The following is a 25,670-nucleotide window of genomic DNA, read 5'->3' as shown; positions in this document are numbered from 1 at the left end:
CTTGAGAAACCTGGGGATGGCCCGTCTTCTGGGGGCTTCTCAGCTAGAGCCACAAATGCCCGGTGAGAGGGGCAGGTGGGCTGGGATGCAAGCCATCCAAGACACAGTGAAGAGGGGACCACTAAAGCCTTCCCTGACAACCCCATTGAGCATTACACCCACTCCCATCACCAGTCTCTCTATCCTTTTGACCTCGTTCTGTTTTTTCTTTTTCCTGAAATCCGATCATCCTCTAATGTATTATGTGCTTTACTTATTTCTTACGTCCAGTATTTCGGATCTGTCCCCACTTCCTCTGCTGTAATATAATGTAAGCACTGCAATGCAGGGCTTTGGTTTGGCTTGTTCATTGATGTATCCCAAGCATCTAGAAGGTTCCTGGCTCACAGGAGGTGCTTGTGAGCCACAGGAGGTACTGAATAGATGAATGAATACAGAGAACTAAGAATCCCACCTTGCGCTGACCTGGAATGCCCTCCCCAGCCTGGACACGAATCAGGCTCTGTATGTATTTCCAACGTTGTCTGGAAGGAGGAGGAGGAAGCAGGGTCCCACCCAGCACAAGGGCACCTCCCCACCACGCTGTCTTACCTGGGCTTGCAGTCTGGCCTTCTGGCTTTGCCACTCCTCCTGGAGACGCTGGATTTCGGGCGTCTTCTCCTCCAGCAGAGAGTTCAGTGGAGGCTGCAGGCCACCTCCCTCCTTGAGGGGCACTTCCATCCTTTGAAGATAGAGAGGCCAAAATCACAAAAGATCCGGGGCCGGCAGTGACAGCACCGTCTCGGGCTGGGAGAAGGGAGCTCCCATGGCAGGGAGTGGGGCGAGGAGTATCTTCCTTGGATTTAAGAAAGTGACCTGACATACAGCTCTAAGTGTTGCTTTACTTGGGATACAAGCAGGATTCAGCTGGAGCCCAGCAGTTTTTGTGGGTGCATAATAAAAGATGATTGGCTGTTAGAATGACTGAGAGCTTGGAGTTACTTATGGGGGACTCTGAAAACGAGGCTTCTCTGGTCTAATTTCACAACTCTTCCTGCAAATGAAAAAAATGAAATAATAATGCTGTACTTGAATACAGTACTTGACACTTTCCAAAGCAGGCTCGTGCCTTTGACTCCTGTCCCAGGTATACACAGGAGGACGCACACAGGCCTTTACATACAGAGCACAAACGAGAAGATGCTGGTTTAAAGCTGCAGTAGTTTCTTGTTCCAGGACAGATGCTCATGGATGGCTTTGGAGGAGACCTTCCCTTACCTAATGCTGAACTTTCGAACCAGCTGAGAAACTCAAATAGAACTGGCTGAGATGGGGATTTTAAGTATTTCTCCTGTGTAGCGATGTAAAAGGACACCGGGCAGTAGGCACCTCTGCGGAGACTGCTGGAATGTCAGCGGTGTTTTCTTCCCCCAGCAAGGACATCAGGCCATAGGACCAGAGGTTAGGGTGTGAGGGCCCTGATCTGTGAAGAAAGGCAATGAGAAGGGGGACTCTGGCCTGGTAGAGGTGGGGAGGCCCAACAACACGGGCACAGGCTGGGAGGTTAAGGAAGAGACAGTCAGCGGGGACCCCTGAAAGGGAGGACAGGAGGCCAGGAGTAGCACAGCAGCGTGGCTCAGAGCCTGAGCTAGAACCAGATTCCTCCAGGTCAAATCCAGCCCCACTGCTTACTAGTTATGTGACCTTGGGTGAGGGATTTAAACTGTCTTGGCCTGGGTCTCCTCATCTGTAACATGGGATTAATAATGGTAGCTTTGACATGGATTGTTGTGAGGATTAATAGAGTAAATATCTGAAAAATGCTTAAAGCCGTGTACGACACATAGTAAGAATTCTATAAGAACTAACCGAACACTTAGCAAAGAGAAAAGATTGCTTTCTCTGCATTCTGTTTCTTTTAGGTAATCCTCAAGCTTTCAAGGACGTGCCAAACATCTTTAAGGAGAACCAAACAGATCCCTCCTGGGTCTGAGACAAACCAAGCATTAGGAGACTGCCAGGGGTGATGGACAGAGATGTGGCCTCCAGGAAGGGTGAGAAGCCACACTGGTGGGTCGGTGTGTGGGACCAGGTAAGCTCGCCCTGATGACCCCTGGGAAGGACGCTGGACTTCCTCCTGGGGCTCAGCTATTATATTTGCAAGGATCTATTGAGATAAAATTTACATATAGTGAAATGCACAGATCTTAAGCCTACAATTCAATGAGTTTTGACAAATACATACAACTAGAACATCAACACCCCATTCAAAATATAAAACATTTTTGGGGCACCTGGGTGGCTCAGTTGCTTAAGGGTCTGCTTTTGGCTCAGGTCAGGATCCCAGGGTCCTGGGACCGAGCCCTGCATGGGGCTCCATGCTCAGTGGGGAGTCTGCTTCTCCCTCTCCCTCTGCCTGCCGCTCCCCCAGCTCCTGCACGCATGCACTTTCTCTCTCTTAAATAAATAAAATCTTTTAAAAATAATTGAACATTTTCATTTCCCCAGAACTCCCCCTGCACCCTCTTCTTGCCAGTGCCCACCCACAGGCAGCCAGTGTCTGGATTTCCATGCCCACAAATTACTTTTGCCTGATCCTCAGCTTTACACACACACAGAATCATACGGTACGCAGTCTTCTGTGTCTGGTTCCTTCGCTCCACGCAATGTCTTCAGGGTGGATCCACGTGGTTGGGTATCAGCGGGTCCTACTTTCTGAGGCTGAGTAGTATTTCATGACATGAACACACCACAATTTCCTACTAATAGACACGTTGAGTTGTTTACATTTCTGGGCTATTATGACTCAAGCTGCTAGAAATATCCCTGTACAAGGGTTTTTGTGGATCTATGTTTCCATTTCTTTTGCTTAAATACCTAGGACGGGAATTGTAGGTGTGTATGCTTAACTTTTTTTTTTTAAGATTTTAATTATTTATTTAAAAGATTTTATTTATTTATTTGACAGAGAGAGAGAGAGACAGCCACGAGAGAGGGAACAAAAGCAGGGGGAGTGAGGGAGGAAGAAGCAGGCTCCCAGCAGAGCAGGGAGCCCAATGAGGGTCTGGATCCCAGGACTCCAGGATCATGCCCTGAGCTGAAGGCAGACGCTTAACGACTGAGCCATCCAGGCGCCCCAAGATTTATTTATTTATTAGAAAGAGAGAGAGAGGCAGATTAAGAGCACGTGTGCTGGGGGGGGAAGGGCAGAGAGAGAAGGAGAGAGAAACTCAAGCTGACTCCACACTGAGCGAGGAGCCCAGCACAGGGCTGAATCTTATGATGATGCGATCACATCCTGAGCCAGAACCAAGAGTCAGACACACAGCTGACTGTGCCACCCAGGTGCCCCAGTGTATGCTTAACTTCTTACAAAGCCATCAAATGATTTTCTGAGGTGGTCGCACCATGTTACGCACCAGCAGCAGTGTACGAGAGTTTCAGTTGCTCCACATCATTGCCAACATTTTGTGTCATTAGGACTTTTAATATAGTCATTCTGGGGGGCACGAAATGGTATCTCACTGTAATGTTAAGTTGCATTTCCCTGTTGACTCTGCTGGGAAGTGCGTATTCATGTCCTTATGTGCCATTCATTCTTTTTTTGTAAGTGTGTTTAAGCATTTTGCCCATTTAAAACTATATTTGTCTTTTCTATTATTGGTTTATAGCAATTCTTTATATATCCTGGATACAGACTGGATAACTTCTCCCAGGCTGTGACTTGTCTATTCATTTTCTTAATAGTATTTTTTTAATGAGCAGAAGTTTTAATTTTGATGAAGACCAATTTATCAACTTTTTTCTTGGATAATTAGTGCTTTCATGTCCTAAAAAATTACTGCTTACCTCCAAACTAAAAAGGGTCCTCCCATGCTTTATAGTTTTACATTATATATTTAGAGTTAATGGTTGTACATGGGGTGAAGTAAGGGTCAAAGTTAATTTTTTTTTCGTATGTTTATCCAGTTCCAACACCACTTGTTGAAAAACTTTTCCTATCCCCATTGATTTGCCTTGGCACTCTTAACAAAAATGAATCTAACATCCCTGCGTGGGTCTATTTCTGGACACTCCATTATTTTTCATTGGTCGATTTCTCTATTTGTACAATGATACCACACAGTCTGTATTATTCTAGCTTCATAATGTCTTGAAATTAGGTAGCCTGGGTCCTCCAACTTTGCTCTTCAAGGTTCTTTTTTTCTTTTTCTAGGTTCGTTGCTTTTCCACATCTATATTCAAAACAGCTTCTTTCTTTCTACAAATAAGGCTGTTAGGATTGTATTTTGGATTCAACTGAATCCATAGTTCAATTTAGAGTAGATCAACATCTTAACAACACTGAGTATTTCAATCATGATCATTCTGTGTGTAAGTGAAGACATTTATACTCTTCTTTTCTCTTTGTAGCTCTTTTTCTTGCTTTATAGGACAGGTCAGGACAGTGTTAAGTAGTGAGAGCAGAATGTTTGCCTTTTCCCAATCTTAGGAGGAAAGTGTTCAACATTTCACCAGTAAGTATGTTTGCTGTAGTTAATCATAGATTATCTTTTTCAGGTTGAAGAACTTCCCTTCTATTCGTGGACTGCAGACTTTTTATCATGAAAGGATGTTAACTTTTGTCAAATGCTTTTCTGCATCTACTGAGATGATTATTTATTTTTTCCCTTTATTTTTTAATGTGGTGAATTCACATGAATGCTATTCACATGTTAAACCGACCACACATTCCTGGAGAAATCCTACTTGATCATGATGTATTATCCTTTTTATATATCCTTTGATCTGATTTTCAAATATTTTGTGCAGGATTTTGCATTCATGAAGAATGTTCGTTTGTAATTTTCTTTTCTTTTAAATGTTTTCATTAGATTTTAGTATGAGTTATGCTGATCTCATAAAACAAATTGAGGGGGATTCTACACTCTTTTTTCTGAAAGAGCGTGTGTAAGGTACTATTATTTCTCCTTTAAAATAGTTGATAAGGGGCGCCTGCGTGGCTCAGTAGGTTGAGCATCCAGCTCCTGATTTCAGCTCAGGTCATGATCTTAAGGTCCTGGGATGAACACCCACATCAGGCTCTGCACTCAGCAGGGAGTCTGCTCGGGATTCTCTCTCTCTTCTTTAGCTTCTACCCCTGCTATGCTTTCTCTCTCTCTCTCTCTCAAATAAATAAATCTTTTTTTTAAAAAGATTTTATTTATTTATTTGACAGAGATAGAGACAGCCAGCGAGAGAGGGAACACAAGCAGGGGGAGTGGGAGAGGAAGAAGCAGGCTCATAGCGGAGGAGCCTGATGTGGGGCTCGATCCCAGAACGCCGGGATCACGCCCTGAGCCGAAGGCAGACGCTTAACCGCTGTGCCACCCAGGCGCCCCACAAATAAATAAATCTTTGGAAATAAAATGTAATAAAATAGTTGATAAAATTCACTGATGACATCAACTGGGACTGGAGTTCTCCTTTAGAGAATGTTTTAATTAAACATTCAATTTGTCGTAGTTATAGAGTTATTTATATTTTCCATTTCTTCTAGTGCCATATTTGGTAAGTTGTGTTTTTCAAGGAATTTTCTTTTTGGTGAAGTCATTGATAAAAAGTTTGTTCACAGAATTGACTTATTATCCCTTTAATATCTATAGAATCTATAGGGATGTCCCTCTTTAATTCCTCTTTCTTGTTTTCCCTAATCATTCCTACTGTGAGTATATAACTTTCTAGAACTAATTTTTGATTTTCTTTATTTTTTCTTTTAGCCTATTTTCTGTGTCATTGAGTTCTGCTCTTACCTTTCCTTCCAATTCCTTCAGATTTAATTTCCTTATCCTTTTCTAATTTCTTAAGATGAGAACTTAGATAATTGATGTTAGAGCTTTCTTTTTAAAATAGAAGTATTTAAAGCTATGAATTGCCTTCATTAGTTAGCTCCCCCAAATTCTGACATGTCCTATTATCATTGACTTTGAAATAGTTTCTTATTTCCACTGTGATTTTATTTTTTGTCCCACGGATTATTTAGGGATATTCTTTAAAGTTCCAAATGTCTGAGGATTTTCTCAATGGCTTATTATTCTGGATATCATTCCTTTTTTTTTTTTTAATTTTATTTATATGAGAGAGAGAGAGAGCACAAGCGGGGAGGAGGGGCAGAGGGGGAGGCGAAGCAGGCTCCCAGCTGAGCAGGAAGCCTGACATGGGGCTGGATCCCAGGCCCCTGAGATCATGACCTGAGCCGAAGGCAGACACTTAAACGACTGAGCCACCCAGGAGCCACTTATCCTGGATTTCTAACTTAATTCTTTTGTGGTAGACAGAGTACATTTCAGAGAATATTCCAATCCTTGAAATTTATCAAGATTTATTTTGTGGCTCTGCATTGGTGAATGTTCTATGTGCCTTGAAAGATCTGATCTGCATGTCCCACACATGGTCTACAAACGTCAGCTAGATTAAGTTAGCTGATAGGGTAACTCAACTCTTCTGTACCCTCACTGCTATTAGGTTCGTTGTCCAAATCTCAGAGAAAGGTGTCACGATCTCCAGCTGTGACTGTGGATTTCTCCCTTTCGTTCTCTCATTGTTTGTTTCACTATTTTTAAAGCTCTGTCATGAGGTCAGACACACTTAAGGATTGTTGTCTTCCAGATGAACTGACCCCTTTGCCGTTAGGACATATCCCCTTTCATCCCTCATAATTTTCCTTGCTCTGAAGCCTACTCGGACATATAAATTCAGCCCCATTCGCTTCCTTCGGCTCACTGTTTGCTTGGCATAGTTCACCCTTTTCTCTTCAGACCTGTCTCTGCCTGTATCAGTTTATGAGGGCTGCTGTAATGAAACAGCACAGGACGGGTGGCTTAAAAAACAGAAATTTATTTTCTCACAATTCTGGAGGCTAGAAGTCCAAGATCAAGGTGTCAGATTTGTTTATCTTCTGAGGCTTCTCTTCTTCTGAGGCTTACAGATGGACACCGTCATGTTGTGTCCTTACGCGGTCATTCCTCTGTCTCTGTTGTCTGTGTGCTGGTCTCTTCTTCTTATAAGGACATTAGTCATTTTGCGTTAAGGCTGTCCTAACCACCCCCATTTTAATTTAATTACCTCTTTAAAGGCCCTATCTCGGAATATGTCACATTCTGAGCTCCTGGGGCTTAGGGCCTCCACATATGAGTTTGGGGGAGGGGATACAATTTTGCTCATAATAATGTCTTTATATTTAAACGTCTCTCTTGTGGACAGCATATAGCAATGCCTTCCCTTTTTATCCTCTCTGACAATCTCTTTCTTTTAGATGGTATGTTTGGTTCATGAACATTGTAATTATTACAATGGTTGGACTTAAATCTAAGTCTTGCCACTTGCTTTCTGTGTGCCCAATCCTTTTCCTTACTGTTTGCCTTTTCTTCTTCCTTTCTGCCTTCCTACCTGGCAAATATTTTTCAGTATTCCATTTTAGTTCCTTTATTGAATTTTTTTTTAGTTCTTTGTATTAACGTTTAATGTTGCTCTATGGATTATAATTTGTATCCTTAACTTATCACAACATATTAGAGTTAATAAGGTAACTCTTGATGTAAAATGTAAGTCCCTTACAACAATATAATTCTATTAATCTTATCACTGTCCTAGCAGCCTGAATGTCCATCCACAGATGAATGGATAAAGAAAACGTGGTGTATATATATATATATATATATATATATATATATATATATGATGTGAAAGTCTTGCCATTTGTGACAACATGGAAAGAACTGAGAGTATTATGCTAAGTGGAATAAGTCAGACAGAGAAAGACAAATACCATATGATTTCATGTATATGTGGAATCTAGAAAACAAAGCAAATGAACAAACAAACAATTGTTTTAAAAAACAGAAACAGACCCATAAATACAGAGGACAAACTGATGGTGCCAGAGGGGAGGGGGTAGAGAGATGGGTAAAACAGGAGGAGGGGAGGGGGAGGTACAGGCTTCCAGTTATGGAATGAATAAGTCATGGGGTTGAAAGGTACAGCACAGGGAATATAATCAATGGTATTGTAATAGTGTTGAGAGCAAACAAAAAAAAAAAAGAAGAAAGAAAAAAATCCTATCCCTGTCCTTTGTGCTAATAGTCATATATTATCAATAACATGCAATTTTAATCTAATAATAAAATGTTAATGATATCATTATAATTATTCTTCTTCTCAAGCAGTTGGATGTGTTTTAAAGAAATTAAAAGAAGGTAAAACAATGGTCTTCTATATTGACGTATACATTTACCATTTCTGATGCTCTCCATTTTCTCCTATAGATGCAAGTTTAAATCTGATATAACTTCCTTTTAGCTTAAATAAATTCCATTAGCACTTATCATAGTGTAGGTTGGTTGGTGAAAAATTCTCTTAGCTTTTATGTACTGGAAAATGTTTTTATTTCACTCTTGTTTTTGAAAGATATTTTCACTGGATTTAGAATTTGGAGTTGACAGGGTATTTTTTTGCCTTTTAGGACTTTAATGATATTGTTTGGGTGCTTTTTGGAAAACAGAAAGTCAATGAGGCTGGAAAGCCAAGAAGAAGTTAATTATCATTAGTACTCATGAGAATTCAAGTGTTCCTTGTATTTGTAATTTGTCTTTTTCAAAAAGCTGGCTGCTTTTAAGACTTTGGGGGTGTCTTTTATTTTCGGCAGTTTTTCTTTGATGTATCTAGGGATTTCTAGGATGTGTCTATGATGCTGTTTTTGGATTTATGTTGTTGGGAGTTCACTGACTCTCTGAATGTGTAAGTTGATGTTCCTCATCAAGTTGGGAGAATATTCCGCCATTATTTCTTCAAATATTTTTTCCTGTTCCATTTTCTTGTTCTTCTTCCTCCTGGGCTCCAACTATATGCATGTTAGACCATTTGATTTTGTCCCATAGGTCACTAAGGATCTTCCATTAAATTTTTTTCCCCCTTCATTCTCTGGATAAGACAGTTTCTGATAATCTGTCTTCAAGTGATTAATTTTTCTTCCATGGTCTCCAGTTTGCTTAATTATACACACCAGTGAGATTTTCATTTTGAATATTGTACTTTACAGTTTCAGAATTTCCCTTTGTTTCAAGGTTTTCATTTCCCTGCTGAGTTCCCTATATGTTCACCGATTATAACTGTCTCTCCTTCATGTTTTTGAACATAGCTCTTATAATTGTTCCAAAGTCCTTGTCTGCTAATTCCAACATCAAGGTCATTTTAGGGTTTGTCTTAATTGGCTGATATTCTTTCTTGATTATAGGTCATATTTTTTCTGCTTCTTTGCATTCTCATAATGTTTTTATTGTATGATACATATTGTGATAATATAACAGAGGTGGATAATAGGGAGTCTAGATTATGTTTTCCTTTCAAAAGTGTTGATTTTTGTTCTGTCAGGCAGTTAAACTACTGAAGGCCTTTTCTGATCCTTTTGGGTTTGAATTCGTCTTTTGTTAGAGCAGGCGCATTTCAATATTGTTTTCTGTTCTACGGTATGGCCCTTGGCCTACAGGTTGTGTTTCTTACCCCTGAAGTATGACCTCCATGAGGTCTCCACTGAAGGCCTGTATTGTCTGGAAAGATTTTTCTATCCTGGGTGAGCTGGGACTGACCATCTCCCAGCACAGCACACCGTCTGGGATTTTCCATTCACTCAGCACCACAGCAGCCATACACATCAAGTCCCATGGAGCATTACCTTGTATGTTCTCTCAAGCCCTTGGCCAAGGACCTATGGCAAATCCTCTTATAGATTTCTGTCCTTCCTCCCCTGACAGAGGACCAGCCACCTTAACAGCCCCGAGGTCTGGTGTCTGCTTTCTCAGCTCAGCTTGACTTCACCTCCTTTGCTGTGGCTGGCAACTCCCCCCAGGCAGAAAAGCGGGGGCAGTGTGGGTGATCTGGGATTTGAGTCATGCTTCCCTTTGCAAGAACACTGTTCTTCTCTGCATATTGTCCCATTACTCAAGAGTGCATTCCTAGGTTTTGTCCAGTTTTATAGCTATTTACAGAAAGAAAAACTCAAGCCAGACTGGAAACTCATGGCTGGAAGGGTAAGTTTCAGTTCTTATTACTATTAAAGGATCAAGTGACCCTGGAAAGGTGCAAGACCTGTCGCTCTCCATTTTGCACAGAACAGCTGCCCTAACTTGAAATGTAGCTAAAACTCTGATTCTGGCATCAGAGACACTCATCCAATCCTACCATCTACTAGCAGTGTAACCTTGGGTAAATTATTTGATCTCCCTGTTCTGTTTTCCTCATCTTTAAAGCAAAGCACTTCAATAATAGTATCTGCATAATGAAGATTAAATGGGCTAATCATTTTAATGTGCTTATCACACTTCAGCAATGAATACTTATTATATTCGTCACCATCATTACTCCCTGGAACACCACTAATGGGATTTCCCTCTCTGACCCCATTCTACTGCCTCAAATTTCCTCACCTCCTCCTAAGGAGCCAGTCTCGTCTTGCCATCCATCACTAAGCAAGCTGATGTCCTAATGTCCTCCATCCCTGCCCATTAAAGCTGATCCTAACCTGCTCTTCTGAAGTTGACCTTAAGCCCATGGAAAAGCCACCTCCCTTTTTAGAGCCACTGGGCCAAGAAGTCCAGTGTCCTGACCAGCGTCCCCCATGAGGCTAACTACTAAATATGCAACCCTGCCCCCAAGGAGCCACTGCATTCATTCTGTTCCACAACTCCTGACCTTAGAGCTCAGGCAACATTTCTATTCCTTCCTTGTCACTGATTAGCTCTTCTGTTCACCAAAACTCCTGCGTAAGTGACTTCCAGAGCCCTTCCTTTTTTGCTTCTATAGTTGAGGACAACCCCTGACCAATACAGCCACCATGGAAGAAAAAAACAAGGCTGTTGTGATCACCAACTACCACTGGTCTGCCCAGCATCCTCTCCCTGGGAAAGCCTTTCCTCTTTCCATGTGATTCTTTTTAGTCCACAGAGTTCAGGGGCAGCTCACTCTGCCCTCATCGTCAGATGGGCCCAGGGGAGGATGTGTCACAAATGCTGGCCAGTTGGAGCACTCCATCTTTGTGGCAGGAGTGATTGGCTCAGGGATTGACATGTGACCCAAGCTGCGTGCCTTAAAGACTTCTGAAATTTCTGTCATAATTTCAGGAAAAAGACTCTCTCTTTCCCTCTGGAATTGTGAGTTATAAGCAAGACAAGGTTTGTAGCTGTCAGTGGTAAGGATTTAACCTACAGACCTGACTCCAGAGTCTGTCCTCCTTCACTGCTGTTCTTATGTGCCTCATAGATCCCAAGGCAAAATCTGGAGGATTCGGCAGAAGTATTAGTAGCTGGGAATTCACTGGGCTGTAGGCTGTGGTCTGGTTTAGGGGTTTACACTCTGCTTCCCCAAGGTTATGATCTGAATGTTTATGCCCCCTCCCCCAATTCATATGTTGAAACCTATTGTTCAATGGATTGGTACTGGGAGACAGGGCTTTGGGGAGGTGATTAGGTCATGAAGGTGGAGCCCTCATGGTGAGATTAGTGCCCTTATAATGAGAGATATGAAAGAGACCTCTCCTCTACCACCCTCTCTCTTCCCCACCCCAACCCCTATTGCCATGTGAGGACACAGGAAGAACATGGTCATCTGTAAGCGAGGAGCAGAGTTCTCACCGGGAACTGAGTGGACCAGCACCTTGACCTTGGACTTCCCAGTCTCCAGAACTAGGAGAAACACATTTCTGCTGTTTAGGCCACACAATCTGTGGTGTTTTGTTACAGCAGCCCGAGCTGACCATAAGACATGTGGACAGCATATTCTTCTCTGTCCATTGATAATTTCAGTCATGTGACTTGCTTTGGCCAGTGGAATATGACTAGAAATGAGAGGATGCAGTTCTGAGCGTAGGCTTTAAGAGGCACTGCATAGCTTCATCAGCTCTTTTGAGATTCTTCTCTTTACCATGGCAATGACATGCTCTAGATAGGGACTAATACTTCAGTCTCTGTCCCAGAGTGAGCAAGCATGTGGACAAGACTTGAACTTTACCCCAGTCTGGGGCAAAAATTAACCCGACCCTCAGGCAGGAGCCAAGAATACAGGTAGCTGGGGGCGCCTGGGTGGCTCAGTCGTTAAGTGTCTGCCTTCAGCTCAGGGCGTGATCCCGGAGTCCTGGGATTGAGCCCCACATCAGGCTCCTCTGCTGGGAGCCTGCTTCTTCCTCTCCCACTCCCTGCTTGTGTTCCCTCTCTCGCTGGCTGTCTCTCTCTCTCTGCCAAATAAATAAATAAAATCTTTAAAAAAAAAAAAAAGAATACAGGTAGCTGACCTAGGAATTAGAAATCACTGATTTTGGGGAATGTTTGTTATAGCAGCAAAAGCTGACTGATATAGGTGACAGAGACGGGGGATCTCCCATCAGTGACAAAGCCCCCCCCATCTCCCCTAGTTAAAGAAAACTTGGAAGAACAAGAAGAGATTTGGGGCCAGTCCAGGTCTGAGTTTTGGGCAGGATTACTAACCTCTTAGAGTTTCAGGTTCTTAATCTATAAAATGGCCTCTCTAGATTGGTGTAACAATGGAATAAGATAACTTGTGTTAAGCTCATAGCTGTACTGAGAATATACAAGACACAACTGTTCCCTTCCTAAGTGTGATGCAAGGGGCAGTGATAAACACTTGAGGAATGCATGAATGAATGAGTCCTTCCAGATCTGAGTCCTCATTCACTGGAGCACTTGCAAGCCTGCATGTCCTCCTGTACCTTTCTTCTTCGTCACTGCTGGTTCCTTCTTTGGCTGCTAACTTATCCTGATACTTGTCTCCTCTGGGCAGGTTCTCAGGTTTATTCAGCTTCAAGCATGGATCCTAAGGCAAAAACAGTTGCAAGGTGAGACTGAGTACACTTCCCTGATTCAACTCACGCTTATCAAACCAGAGAGCAGAGGAGAAAGAGCCCCCATCGATCCCCAACTGGTGCACAGTCCACAGGCCTGGTGTGACGAGGCCCCAGGATGATTCAGGGCCTAGTACAGTGCCTGGCTTAGCAGCAGCAGCCCTTATCCCTGTATCCTGCCTTCCAGTTGTCCAACCACTTCACACAGCTGGTGAAACTCAAGCATGGAGGGAGTAAGTAACCTGTCCAGGGTCCCACCATCAGTGAGTGGTGGAAATGGGACATGCAATCAGGTGGTCTGACCCTGGGGCTGCTATGGGGATCAGAGAACACCACCAGCAACAGCTACTGGTCCATGTGAACAACCGCTATTATTACGATGCCCATTTTAAGGTGGCAGCCTGTGACATCTCATGCCATAGGATCAGAGAACATGGAACTTGCTGATGACCATACGTGTTGAGAAAGGGGGTGTGGTGGGAGAATATGGAAACCATAAGTGAACACTGAGGCCTAGGAATTTTCTATGAATTGAATTTGTTCATGTTATCATTCTCCCCTTCCCACAGAGATAGAAGGTGAAAAAGATGTTCTTCTTTTGATTTGTCTACTTGTTACATAACCACTGTCTGTGGAACACACTATAATAAGACAAGCTAGGAACAGATGTCTTCATTGGTAAATCTCATTAAATAATGATAAATGGCAGCCTGGAGTTTCCACTAACCAGTCACATGCCCTTGACCCAGTCTCTTCCCTTTCCTGGCCCAGAACTTCTTCAACTGTAAAACAGAGGGGTTGGTTACATCTGCGGTTTTCAACTTGTGCTCCAGAGACCTTGGGACATGTCCCTGGGGCCCGCAGAGTTCAGAAGGGGCAGAGCTGAGGCTGGAGGCTGGGGCGTGGATCTCCCATTCCCGCTCAACCTGGCATGAAATTGCTTTGGTTGCCCTTCCTGGTACTATAATGTCTATTAAAGGTCGCCAACGTCAAGGCCAGTGATCACCTCCATATTGCCAAATTCAATGGTCACTCCTTGGGCTTCAGCTAACTGAGCCTCCCCACAGGACTGGAAATATCCGGCCACTCCCTCCTGCATGCGGTCCTCTCTCCTGGGTTTCCTGCTCCCTTGCCAGCTGCTCCTTCTTAGTCTCTTGTGCTCAAGCCACCTGCTCCTTTGCACCTTAATCTTTGGACTTCTCTCACTCACTCCCCGTTTTCTCTCACTAGCATCTCATCTAGTTCCATGAATACTGACCACAAACAAATCTAATCTACTTCCAAGCCTTACCCTAACATCTGGACTTGAATATCCAATTGTCCTCCAAGATATCACTTGGATGCTTAATAAGCTTCTCAAACTGCAACATATCCAGATCTGAACTCTTGGTCTCACCCTCTCAAACAGCAAGCACGCACCTGGCCCAGGGCCTTTGTACTGGCTGTTCCACTGCCTGCAATGCTCTTCACTGTAATATTTGCATGCCTTGCTCCCTCGCTTCACTCACTGCAACCAAGAGACATTCCCTGACTTAAATCCTGAGCTCTGGTACCAGACACCTAAGTTTAAATTCCAGTTCTTCTTATCAAGGATGTAACTTTGGGAAAGTTATGTTGTCATGGATTAAACAAACCAATAAATATAAAGTCTTTGAAATACTATTAGCTCCACGGTGAATACTCAAATTACTATTGCCCAGAATTACTATTCTCTGATCACCCTCCCTAAAATACCACCCCCTCTCACTTTCTCCCACCTTGCTCTATGTCTTCCTCAAAATACAGATCATGGCCTAATGTCAATTACTTGTCTATTTTTTTACTCTGTTTCCCTCACTGGAAGGTAAGCTGAATGGGGCAGAGATTCTGCTCTGTTCCCCGCTGTTTCCCTGGCTCCTAGAAGCAGGGTGTGGTACATGGAGAACACTCGGGAAACAACACATGAACAAACCCAAACAAGTCTCTCGGAGAGCAGAAGGGCCCTTTGCTCCCACACTCGCCCCACGTTCCCACTACATCCCATGGCCCAGAGTTTGGGTGTTTCCCAGCTCTGCTCGGGAGCCCTTTGTGCCTTGATGATTCTTAAGTTGCAAGTTCTGTTTGAATCATTTGTGTTGCCTCTAAACATGGCAGGTACCATGTGATGCTGGAGCCCTTGTTTCCAGAGACTCAGGGTGGAGACCACACTCAGAAAGTCACTGCCCAGGAGGGCCCATGGAAGGGCATCTGGAAGAGATGGCCAATCGGAGAGTAAGGGTTCCCTCTGCCTCCCACACCCCTCCTACCAGAGCCCTTGTCTTTCCTTCTAGTGCAATGTGCCCTGGGTCAACGAGTTAAGCTAGAACTGCCTTTTCCAGGCTTTCCTGCCCTGGGTAGTTCTGGACCATGTCACTTTGTGTAAGATCTGGAAGATGGGTGTGCCTTTTCCTTTCATGCCTGGATGCTTGCTGCAGGACAGCACGTGCTGTGGCAGCCCATGCACATCGTCACCCATCTGCTGGCTCACCTGGTTGGCCTGGGCTGCCTGGGGCTCTGGGCTCCCCCATCTCCCGCTGGACCCTCCATAGGCTTCTCCATTTCCCGGGCCCAGGGGATGTTTAGCTCTATGATGAAGGATGCTGGATTCTCCTATAGGTCACCAAAATCCTCCCAGCTGGAGGCTCATCGACTTCAGAAACCAATACCATTCAGCCTCATGGGCTACATTGGTCCTTGGTCTTCCCCATTCTGCATCCATCCTTCTTTCCTTCTGACTGCCCGCCTAGCTGTAGGCCCACTTTAAGCCTGACACTGGACGTGGATGCAGTAGTTGAATATAGAGTGTTTACCTGGCTCCCACAATGATGCCATGTTTTCCAAAAATGAATCCCGTATTCTCTATCATTTCTGGTAGTCTGTTTCTCTGATCCAGTGCTATATCATGCACCCTTTAATCTCGAGAACCTTCTTGTCCTTCAAAGCCCTACCCAACTGCCACTTCCTCCAGGAAGCCTTCGCAAGCTCTTCTGCTGCAATTATACTCTCTGCTCTTGAAGGTCCCATAACAATTGTTTTTTATTTTTTTGTTTTGCTACTGTAATTTGCTCACAAATATTTTTGGGCATATACTATATACCAGGTGCTGTTCCAGAGACCCAGAAATCAATAAAACAGATGAAAGTGTTTTCTGCCTTGTATTAGTTATAGGAGTATTCTCTTTCTCCCTTCCTGGAAGGTAAAAATAGTCCCAGATATAGTTTTTAAAATGTTATAAATCCTCCAGCCAGTAACTGAGAACATGCTGCATGGTCATTTCCTTTGCCCGAATCCTTTTTCTTTAGTGTGTGTAGCTGGGTGCTAAAATCCAGCCGGCTGACATGTTATTCATTGCAGGGCCCAGTGAGTTCAGTTCATTGCTGTGCACTTTCAAAAACGATGTCATCGACCAGCTTGCAATCTCTGCGTGGACCGTAAGCTAAAAAGCCCACCTTTGCCTCCCACTTTCAGGTATTTGGGGCATTCCAAGTATCTTGGATAACTCCCGATTCCTAAAAAGGCCAGAAGCAAATATCGCAGTCTAAGCACCACAGCTTTGTGAGACACCTGGTATGAATACGTGTTCCGGATAATCCAGGGAAAATTGCACAGAGAATGAGGAACAACAGCAATGACTCAGAATAGCGTAATACTACAGCATAAATACATACATAATTATTAACATTAATCCATCCAGGTTTCTAAAGGAAAATCAGAGGTTATAAAGAAGTACTGTTAAATAGAAAGCGCAAAATATATTGGCAAAGCAACCCTGAGGGTATCAGTAATCATGATAAACATGAACTGGCTAAGTTCACCATGTTCTCTATCCTGATAAAAGGAATCATTCACTGAAACTCTCTAATAATGAATCTGTAGGCATCAACAATAAAGTCTGAAAACTAGGCAAAGTGTTCTGAACTGTAACGAGAAATGGGCAAATTCACAACTATAACGGGAGAATTTAATAACCACCTCTCAGAACTGATATATTAAGTAAACAAAATGAGTTGGGACGCAGAAGATTTGAACAACAAGATTAATAAGCTAAACCTAATAACTAAAAAAAGAAATACTCATCAGTGCTAACATTTATATGGTGCTAAGTGTCGCCAGACCCTCAATTCTATGAGATGGGCAGTATCGTCCCATTTTAAAGATGACAAAACTGAGGCAGGAGAGGACAGGCAAGTTACCCAAGATCACACAATGAATATATCACATAGCTAGAATTCAAACATACTGTCGACCCCTGCACAGCCTAAATTTGAACTGTGAGGGTCCATTTATCTGTGGATTTTTTTCTCAGTAAATACAGTACAGTATTATAAATGTATTTTCTCTTCCTCATGATTTTCTTAATAACGTTTTCTTTTCTCTAGCTTACTTTAAAATATGCGTTAATTGACTGTTTATGTTATTGGTAAAGCTTCTTGGTCAGAGTATGGGTCGTTAGTAGTGAAGTTTTTGGAGAGTCAAAAGTTACATGTGGATTTTTAATTATGCAGGGAGTTGGTACCCCTAACACTAACATTGTCCAAGGTTCAATTATATACTTAAATGACAAACTGAGAATATAGTTTTTTTTCTATCACATAGGGAACATTTAAAAATGATCCCACTGGGTGGCTCAGTCACTTAAGCATTTGCTTTCGGCTCAGGTCATGATCTCGGAGTCCTGGGATTGAGCCCCGCATCAGGCTCTCCACTCAGCAGGGAGTCTGCTTGTCCCTCTCCCTCTGCTCCTCCCCACTCCCTGCTTGTGCTCACATGCTCTCTCTCTCAAATAAAAAAAAAAAATAAAAATCTAAAAAAAAAATGATACCACAGAAATCTACAAGCATCTCACCACAGTTCCAAGTATTGACATTCTGCACACCATGTGAGCTGATGACAATGCAATAAAATTAGGAAATCAACAAGAAAGTAGTTTCAAAAAAGTCAACTCTGGGATAAAGCTAAAGACATACACTTAGAAGGAAACTTACAGCCTTCACTGTATTTATTAGAAAACATTTCAGAAGTTAGAAAAAGTATAACAGAATAAACCCCAAGTAAGCAGAAGAAATAGATACAAAAGACAAAATTAATGACATAGAAAAGAAGAGATCCAAGCAACGCATCGGAAAGCTGGCTTTTTGAAAAGACACACGAAGCCTGATCAAGGAAAAGAGGAGAAGAAACTTAAAGCAATATGAATAATGGACAAATAGCTTACGAAAGTTATTACAGAGATGAAAAAGAATTTCCAATGTACTCTGAGCCACCGTGAGGACCATGAAGGGAAATGCGCAGGATGTAATTTCTGGGCCACCTTATCAACAACTCATATATTTAACGGCATCCTGGGCAGGAGTACAGAAACAGGAGAGGATGGAAGATGCTTTAAAAAGCTGATGATGCACCAGGATGACTACACCGGTTCCCAGCTGCATCCATTTTTCTATTTCCATATATGGACTGATGGATGCCTAGGACTCTGTAAGGTGGGCAGGAAAGACACTGCCATCCTTGTGTTACAGATGATGATGTGAGATCAAAGAGTAGTCCAGTGACTTGCCTCAGGTCACATGGCCACTGGAGGGTGGCATGAGGACTGGACCCCTGGATTGTCCCGCTGCCTGCCCCGTGATTCCATGTGACCCCAATGGTACTAGCTACCGCCATGTTGGCAAGATCGCCAGCTGCCAGCATCAGTACTTAACTGGGTGTGAGTTCAAGCCATGTTGTACAAATGTGCTGTGAGAAATATCTGTGAAACAGACATTTAAGATCAACCTGAGAGATAAAGGTTGTTTTCCTAATCAACAGGGAGGTGAACTCAGCAATCCTTTCTGTCTATTTACTTTTTTTCCATCTCCCAGGACCAGAGACAGGGGCATTCTTTCTAAAAAGAGGGTGAATCCTCCTCTCCCTCCACAAGTAATTGGAGAAGAGCCCAGTGTTCTTCTAAATCATCCTCCAGCCAAGACTGATCTTTGAAGGTGTTCCTACTCTAACCTTTGACTACTAGGACCCAAACGGTACCCTTAATGAGTTCCATTCATTCAGTTGTCGTGTCATGGTTCAGTTGTGCACAAGACGGTGCTAAACATCTGCCACATACAGGTATGTCAGGTGCTGGAAGGGTAGAGATAAAGAACACATAGTTCTTGATTTCAGCACACTTATGGTTCAGCGGGGGGACCAACATATAAGTGTCAAAAATATTTCCCTCCTCTCTCCCCCTACCTGTGTGTACCTGGCATTTGAGGTCAAAGTACATCATTCAAGAGGCCCTAGGGTGCCATCGGGATATTTCACTAATGGACATGACCATGGAGATCAACAGTTGGCTGAACGAGTGCTTTCAAGCTCACTGATACTCATGTCAATGGCGCGCTCTCCCCTGACCTTCAAATGGAACACACTGACCAGCTTCCCTTTCCTGGTTATCTGCTTGGGATCTCAGTGAGCTCCTCCCAGGAATGACCCTGAGCCACTCCTGGGGTATTCAGAGTTATCCGCCCCTAATTTACACTCTTGGTTTCCCCCTCAGGCATTTTGCTCTGGTTTCGGCCAGCACTCTCTGTCCAGGGCCAAAGTGGCCTGGGCATAAAGTGTGCACTGAAAAATAAATAGTTCTGCTTCCTCCTCCAACCGTCCACCACCAAAGCCTCCTCCCAGCTCCTCCCAAGCAAAGAGTTGGCTGGTTATTTTAAACCTGCGATCATGTTAGGTCTTCATCTTTCATCTCCCAGGCAGTTAACCTCTTCTGGATTGTTTCTATTTTAAAGGAACACCTACACCCAGGAAATCTCCTGGAAGGGAATATTCAAGTCATGCTCAAGTTCAGTTGACAATCTTTCAAAGGTAGCATCATGTATGTCTTAAAATAGAACACCTAATGCAATGGGGCTTTGCTGAAATGATTACAGGGGATTGTAATAGATACTATAAAGTCACCTTACATTTATAGACTCTTGCACAGTTTTGAAAAGTGCCTTCATATGAGATCTTCATTCATTACCACAAGTCTCTGGGTGTAGAGCCAAGTAGGGATTATCGCCGTCATTTTACTAAAGAGAAGCAGTATGGGGTCATGGTTTGGAGTGGGGGCCTCAGTTTCCCTACCTGTAAAGTGAGGATGATAATGACACTTGTCTATCAGGGTTGTCATGGGGCTGCATAAAGTACTATGTTCTTTTTTTTTCTTTTTTTTAAAATATTTTTAAAATTATATTATGTTAGTCACCATACAGCACATCCCTAGTTTTTGATGTAAAGTTCCATGATTCATTACTTGCGTATAACACCCAGTGCACCATGCAATATGTGTCCTCCTTAATACCCATCACCAGCCTATCCCTTTCCCCCAATCCCCTCCCCTCTGAAGCCCTCAGTTTGTTTCCCAGAGTCCATAGTCTCTCATGCTTCATTCCCCCTTCTGATTCCCCGCACTTTCTTCTTCCCTTTCTTCTCCTACCGATCTTCCTACTATTAGTTCTTGGCACACAGTCAGGGCCTGGTCTGTGTCTGCTACTCACAGTAATGAGGAAACCGATCTCAGGTTTTTGGACTTGCCTAAGGTCCCCCAAACAGGTCTGGGGGAAATCTGGGGTGGAATCCATGTCCTAACCCTCAGACCGGAGCTGTTGCCCGCCCTATGCTGTCTTCCCAGGTTCAGCAAATCTCAGCCCAATTCTCAGCCAAGAATCTCTCCACAGAGTAAATCTTCAGGGCAGCCTGCCTTGCTCCAGGTCAGAGAGAACCAGACCCCTCTACTCACACCACACAGAGGGTTCCCTGCAGTTGTTCGAGGGCTTAGTGGTTGTTTGTCTTCCCACCCCCAGGACAGCTGACACCCTGGGATTCCTATGATCCACTGGGTAGGCCATATGGTGACAGCTGCCCAGTGAACCGCTCAGGGCCGCCTGTGAGCCGGGGACAATTCCCAGGCCTGGGAGAGCTTCAGCGTGCCCCTCGTCCCCCTTCCTACAGGCCTTGGGTATTTCCCCTTGAGACTTTTCCCTGTGCTCCTTCCCCCTGCCCGGTCCCTTCCTGGGAAGTCATCTTCAACTTTCAGTGTCCAGACAGATGGCAGCAGAAGTCACTCCTCTGTGGAACCTTCCTGGACTCCCCTGGGCAGAAACCTGCCTCTCTCATTTTGGCTGCAAAGAATCTTCCTGCCATTATTACAGTATTTATGGTACTAGGTTATTATTTAAGTTAATACTTATTTCCCCCTCCTAGAAATGGAACTCTCCAAGGGCCAAGACTGGGCCTTACTGACCCCAGCATCCAGCCCCCATGCCCTGCATAGACACCACGCATAAATAATTGGTGAGGCAAAAAGACTTGAATAATTATGATCACCAAAGATTCTCCTTTTTCTTCTGGAAGGGTACAGGCATGAGAATCTGTGGAAACTTCACTCCTTTTCTGCCTCAGCTCACTGTGACCCAGGCACCAGAGGAGTCTTCCAGAAAAAAAGTTTTCCTTCAGAATTACCAAGACTGACATGGCTTTCTGAAGACTAAAGAATAAAACTATGTATCTAAGAGAATCAAAGAGACTTGACATGAGAGATCAAGACAAAAGGTTTGGCAAAGTCCCAGCTGTGCCAGGGACAGAGCCACACCCAGGCTTGGCAACCCTCTGTCTGTATGTTCTGGGAGTGGAGTGAAAACAGCTCGGCTCTCACTTGACGTTATTATTTATATCTCTCTTGACTCACTGCAGTGCTTTGGCAGAAGAACCAATGGCCTAAACCAAAACTCCCAAGTCTTGAACAAACTTAAATTTTATGGCCCCTTGTAGGCCTGTCCCTGTGGAGTGCCCGCTCTGACCGCGCTGCAGGGGGCCGCTCACACAGCCTCTCCACCAGCCTGAGAAATTCTCTAGAACTTTGTATCTCTAGGGCCTGGGCCAAGCTTTGACTTGCTTGGCTTGTGTATAGTCAGCTTGCCAAAAATATTTGAACTAAATTCCAAATTTTCTCTGATGGGTCACATTCCGCAAGTTTTATAATGCATTGCGTTGGCCAGGTTGTGGCAGACAGACACTCACACGTGCGGGCGTTGGGAGTGTGCGCTGGGACATCATCGGAGGAAGGCAATGTGGAGTAACTATCAAAGTTAGAGACACACATGCCACTGGACCCAGAAAATTCTACGATCACAAGTTAGCACCCACCGAGCATTTGTCCGTGCTGGATACTTTCCGACACTGTACGTATATTAGGCTTCACGTTTAGGCCTCACAAAAGCCCCTGAGGTAGATGGTATCATTGCCCCAATTTTACAGATGAGGAAGCTCAAGCAAAGAGACTAAATCATTTGTCCAAGATTGTCCGGCCAGTGAGAGCTCAGGCATCTGGTGCAGGGGGAGCTGGCCTGACCACAGTCTACACTATCTCCCTCTACAGAGCTACCCACCGAAGCAGTACCTGTAATGGAGAAAACCAACCCAAGTATCTCTCATAAGAGAAAGTTTACACATATTACAGTTTTTCGTTACAAGGGGACACTGGGCAGTTGTTCTTGAAAACAAATGAGGTGTAAGTAAGTGTTCTGATGTGTTGCAATCTCCAAGCTATGAAAATTTAAGATAGAAAAAGTAGATTAGAGCACAGGCCAGTATGCTACCATTTGGAGAAAAAAATATATTCATAATTATGCCTGCATATGCACGGTCTATAGCTCTGAGCAGATACACAAGAAGAGATAAAATAAAATGAAACCACACAGGGAACTAGGGATCGGGGATGCTTTTCACCGTATGCCTTTATATACCCTCTAAATTCTGCGTCACACATATGGATTAGTTATTTGAAAAGAAAACAATTGAAGAGAACAAACCATACCTGCAAAGCACATAATAGTTGCCTGATAGAAAACACAGCCCCAGATGTTTAATCCTATTACTAAATGTCCACATAGTTTTCAAGCTGTTGGTTTACGAATGCTTCTCTCCTCTAGCGTCTAGCTCAGAGCTGGCCCAACGTAGGTATTCCACAAATGACTGCGGAATGCACAAATAACGTACATGTAGAGTTGAATCAAATGGAACTAATGTTCCCTGAGGTTCTATGTGCAATTCACGCACACCCTAGGATGGGTGTGTACCGCTCTCTAGAAACCAGGCTCCTGAGGGACAATGTTCTAGACCAAGGAGCGTGGGAGGAGAGCCAAGTTTCATGGTGAAAGGATGCGTGGTCCCAGATCAGGAAGGACCAGTCCCATCGAGGAAGGTGCGTCTGCTCTGTTAGCCTTCTCCTGCAGGCTTATGTGGGTGCAAAGAGGGCTGCTCAAGGATTCTCCCCCAGTCTGTGTGTCAGAGGGAGAAACAAGGGCATCCTGGCTGCCGTCCTCCACCCGAGACAGAGCTGAGGTCTGTTTTATCTGGGAGGCATCCTGGGCATGTGCTAATACTCTCACAAGGAGAGTGGGGGCTCAGAGCCACAGACCCAGCGGTTCTGTCCTGTCCTGGCTGCTTACATGCCAGTGACCGTGGGCAAGTCACCCAACCTCTCTGTACCTCAGTTTCCTCCTCTGTAAAATGAGTGCATTTCAGGGTTGTTGGAAGACTCCAAAGAAGTTGGGACCTTGCTCTAGAGCTGACTGGGTCCCATACAAATGTTCATTGTCATTCACATCGATATCCACCAGATTTTTAGCTCATTTTTACCCTGGTGAATATGTGGTTAAGTAGGGGCCATCCCAGTGGTGGGGGGGGGCGGGCTATGGGGGTGGCTGGCAGGACCAGGGCTCAAGCTCTGGAAGTCTGGGCTTGAGGGAGAGAAACTGCAGTTCCTGTAGATACTCGGGCACATGGACACAGTGAATAAGAGACGGGTGAGGGGCGCCTGGGTGGCACAGCGGTTAAGCATCTGCCTTCGGTTCAGGGCGTGATCCCGGCGTTATGGGATCGAGCCCCACATTCAGGCTCTTCTGCTATGAGCCTGCTTCTTCCTCTCCCACTCCCCCTGCTTGTGTTCCCTCTCTCGCTGGCTGTCTCTATCTCTGTCAAATAAATAAATAAAACCTTTAAAAAAAAAAAAAGAGACGGGTGGATGAAGCAATGAGATTCAGACTCACTTGCGTTTTCCCACCTGGAGTATGAAGTGTATTGAAAACCTGGGACAGGAGCAAAGTAAAATCTTACAATGGTGGGCTTTTGCTGGTTCCAACTGTGAAGATTAATAGGGAAGCTGAACCAAGAGGGTCACTGAAGCCAGGACACTCAAACGCCAACTTCACGGGAATTATTTATGTGTTTGATATCATGCAGCAAATATTAAATGCGTGCTCATGTTCTGCATTAAATTGTGGCCCTGGGAAGAGATACCGACGTCCTAGCCCCCAGTACCTGTTCATGTGACCTGATTTGTATAGAAGATTTGTGGATGTAATTAGTTAAGATGAGGTCATACTGGATGATGGTGGACCCTAACCAAGGATCCTGGTGTCCTTACAAGAACACCATGTGAAGACCCAGAGGCACAGACGCACAAGGAAGAGGGCCCCGGGAGGACAGAGCCAGAGCTCAAAGTGATGCACCCCCAAGCCACAGAATGCCACGGATTGCCAGCAGCCTTCAGAAGCTGGTAGACAGGCCCACAAGAGAGTCTCCCTCACAGCCACCAGAAGGAACCAACCCTGCTCACACCCTGATTGGGATGTCTAGCCTCCAAAACTGTGAGGCCACACGTTTCTGTGGTTTAAGCCACCAAGTGTGTGGTGATTCATTATGGCGGCCCTGGGAAAATAAAAGGGCTGATCGTGAGCTGACAGAGGACATGCAGGAACCAGCTTCTGCCCTGGAGCAGGGTCCCTAAAAGGGCAGCCCCCCGCGGAAGGGCTAGCAGGAGAGTGACTGATCTCTCGGCTGCGGAGGGAGGTGGCCAGGGGGCATTATTACTATGCTTCCTGCTGGGCAGAACCGAAGGCCAACTCTAGGCCAGCACCCTTTCATCTGCCAGGCAAGCTGCTCTCGGAGACGAGAGAAGATTTCATCTGACAAGCCTTGTTCTTTTTCAAACCACGCGGATAATTACTCAGAACTCTATTTTCTTCATGGTTTTTGCAAATGGATTTTGTGGTGATTTTTTTTCAGATATTTTGGCAGCTCTGAGGGGGGAGATAAAAGAGCCTATTAACGCCAGCATGTGTCACCAGGGACGATGAGGTGCTGCGAGAAGGGAAATATCTTTAATTAAAGCAGAAAAAACCCGAGGTTACCTGGGTCTCTAAAATGCTGCGGTGCTGGCCGTCCAATTCCTGGGGACTTTCTTTGCCTCTTCCGGTAGGTACCTTAGTCTGCTGGATAAATTCTTCCAGTCTTAAAACCTAAAATAGAAGAAAAGAAACACTTGGTAACGAAATGGAGTCCCATCTCCCGACGGGGTCATTAATCTGGGAAACCATTCCCCCGGGTCAATTGGTTCTGGGGACAGTGCCCCATTAAACGGCTTCTAAACGTGTTTCTGGAAAGGCCATTTCTAATTGCCTGGTTGCTTCATCTTCCTGGAAAAGATGAGCCTGGCAGGTGTGTAGTACTCTATACTTCCCTTTAAATTATGTACATAAATACACTTGTAAGGGGGCTGTGGGGTGGTTTTCCTTGGCTTTCATACCATTCCTGCAAGATCACCCTATTTCTTTTTTTTTTAATAATAATTTTTTGTTATGTTATGTTAGTCACCATACAGTACATCCCCAGTTTTTGATGCAATGTTCCATGATTCATTATTTGCGTTTAACACCCAGTTCTCCGTGCAATATTTGCCCTCCTTAATTCCCATCACCAG

General features: G+C 44.2%; 1 protein-coding gene across 1 annotated transcript in view; it reads right to left on the bottom strand.

The window, feature by feature from the left end:
- Nucleotides 1-25,670, bottom strand: part of FAM184B (family with sequence similarity 184 member B) — a 135,113-nt gene that overhangs the window by 18,692 nt on the left and 90,751 nt on the right. The window contains exons 7-9 of the mRNA XM_034672058.1: nucleotides 25,102-25,209; nucleotides 12,734-12,837; nucleotides 592-721 (exon numbers count right to left, since the gene is read on the bottom strand). Of these exons, the coding sequence (XP_034527949.1) occupies nucleotides 592-721; nucleotides 12,734-12,837; nucleotides 25,102-25,209 (342 nt within the window). The remainder of the gene's footprint in view (nucleotides 1-591; nucleotides 722-12,733; nucleotides 12,838-25,101; nucleotides 25,210-25,670) is intronic.

The sequence above is a fragment of the Ailuropoda melanoleuca genome, chromosome 11 (genome assembly GCF_002007445.2).
Source record: "Ailuropoda melanoleuca isolate Jingjing chromosome 11, ASM200744v2, whole genome shotgun sequence".
Lineage (NCBI taxonomy): Eukaryota > Metazoa > Chordata > Mammalia > Carnivora > Ursidae > Ailuropoda > Ailuropoda melanoleuca.
The sequence above is the reverse complement of the archived record's forward strand: the minus strand, read 5'-3'. Positions and strand labels throughout refer to the sequence as shown.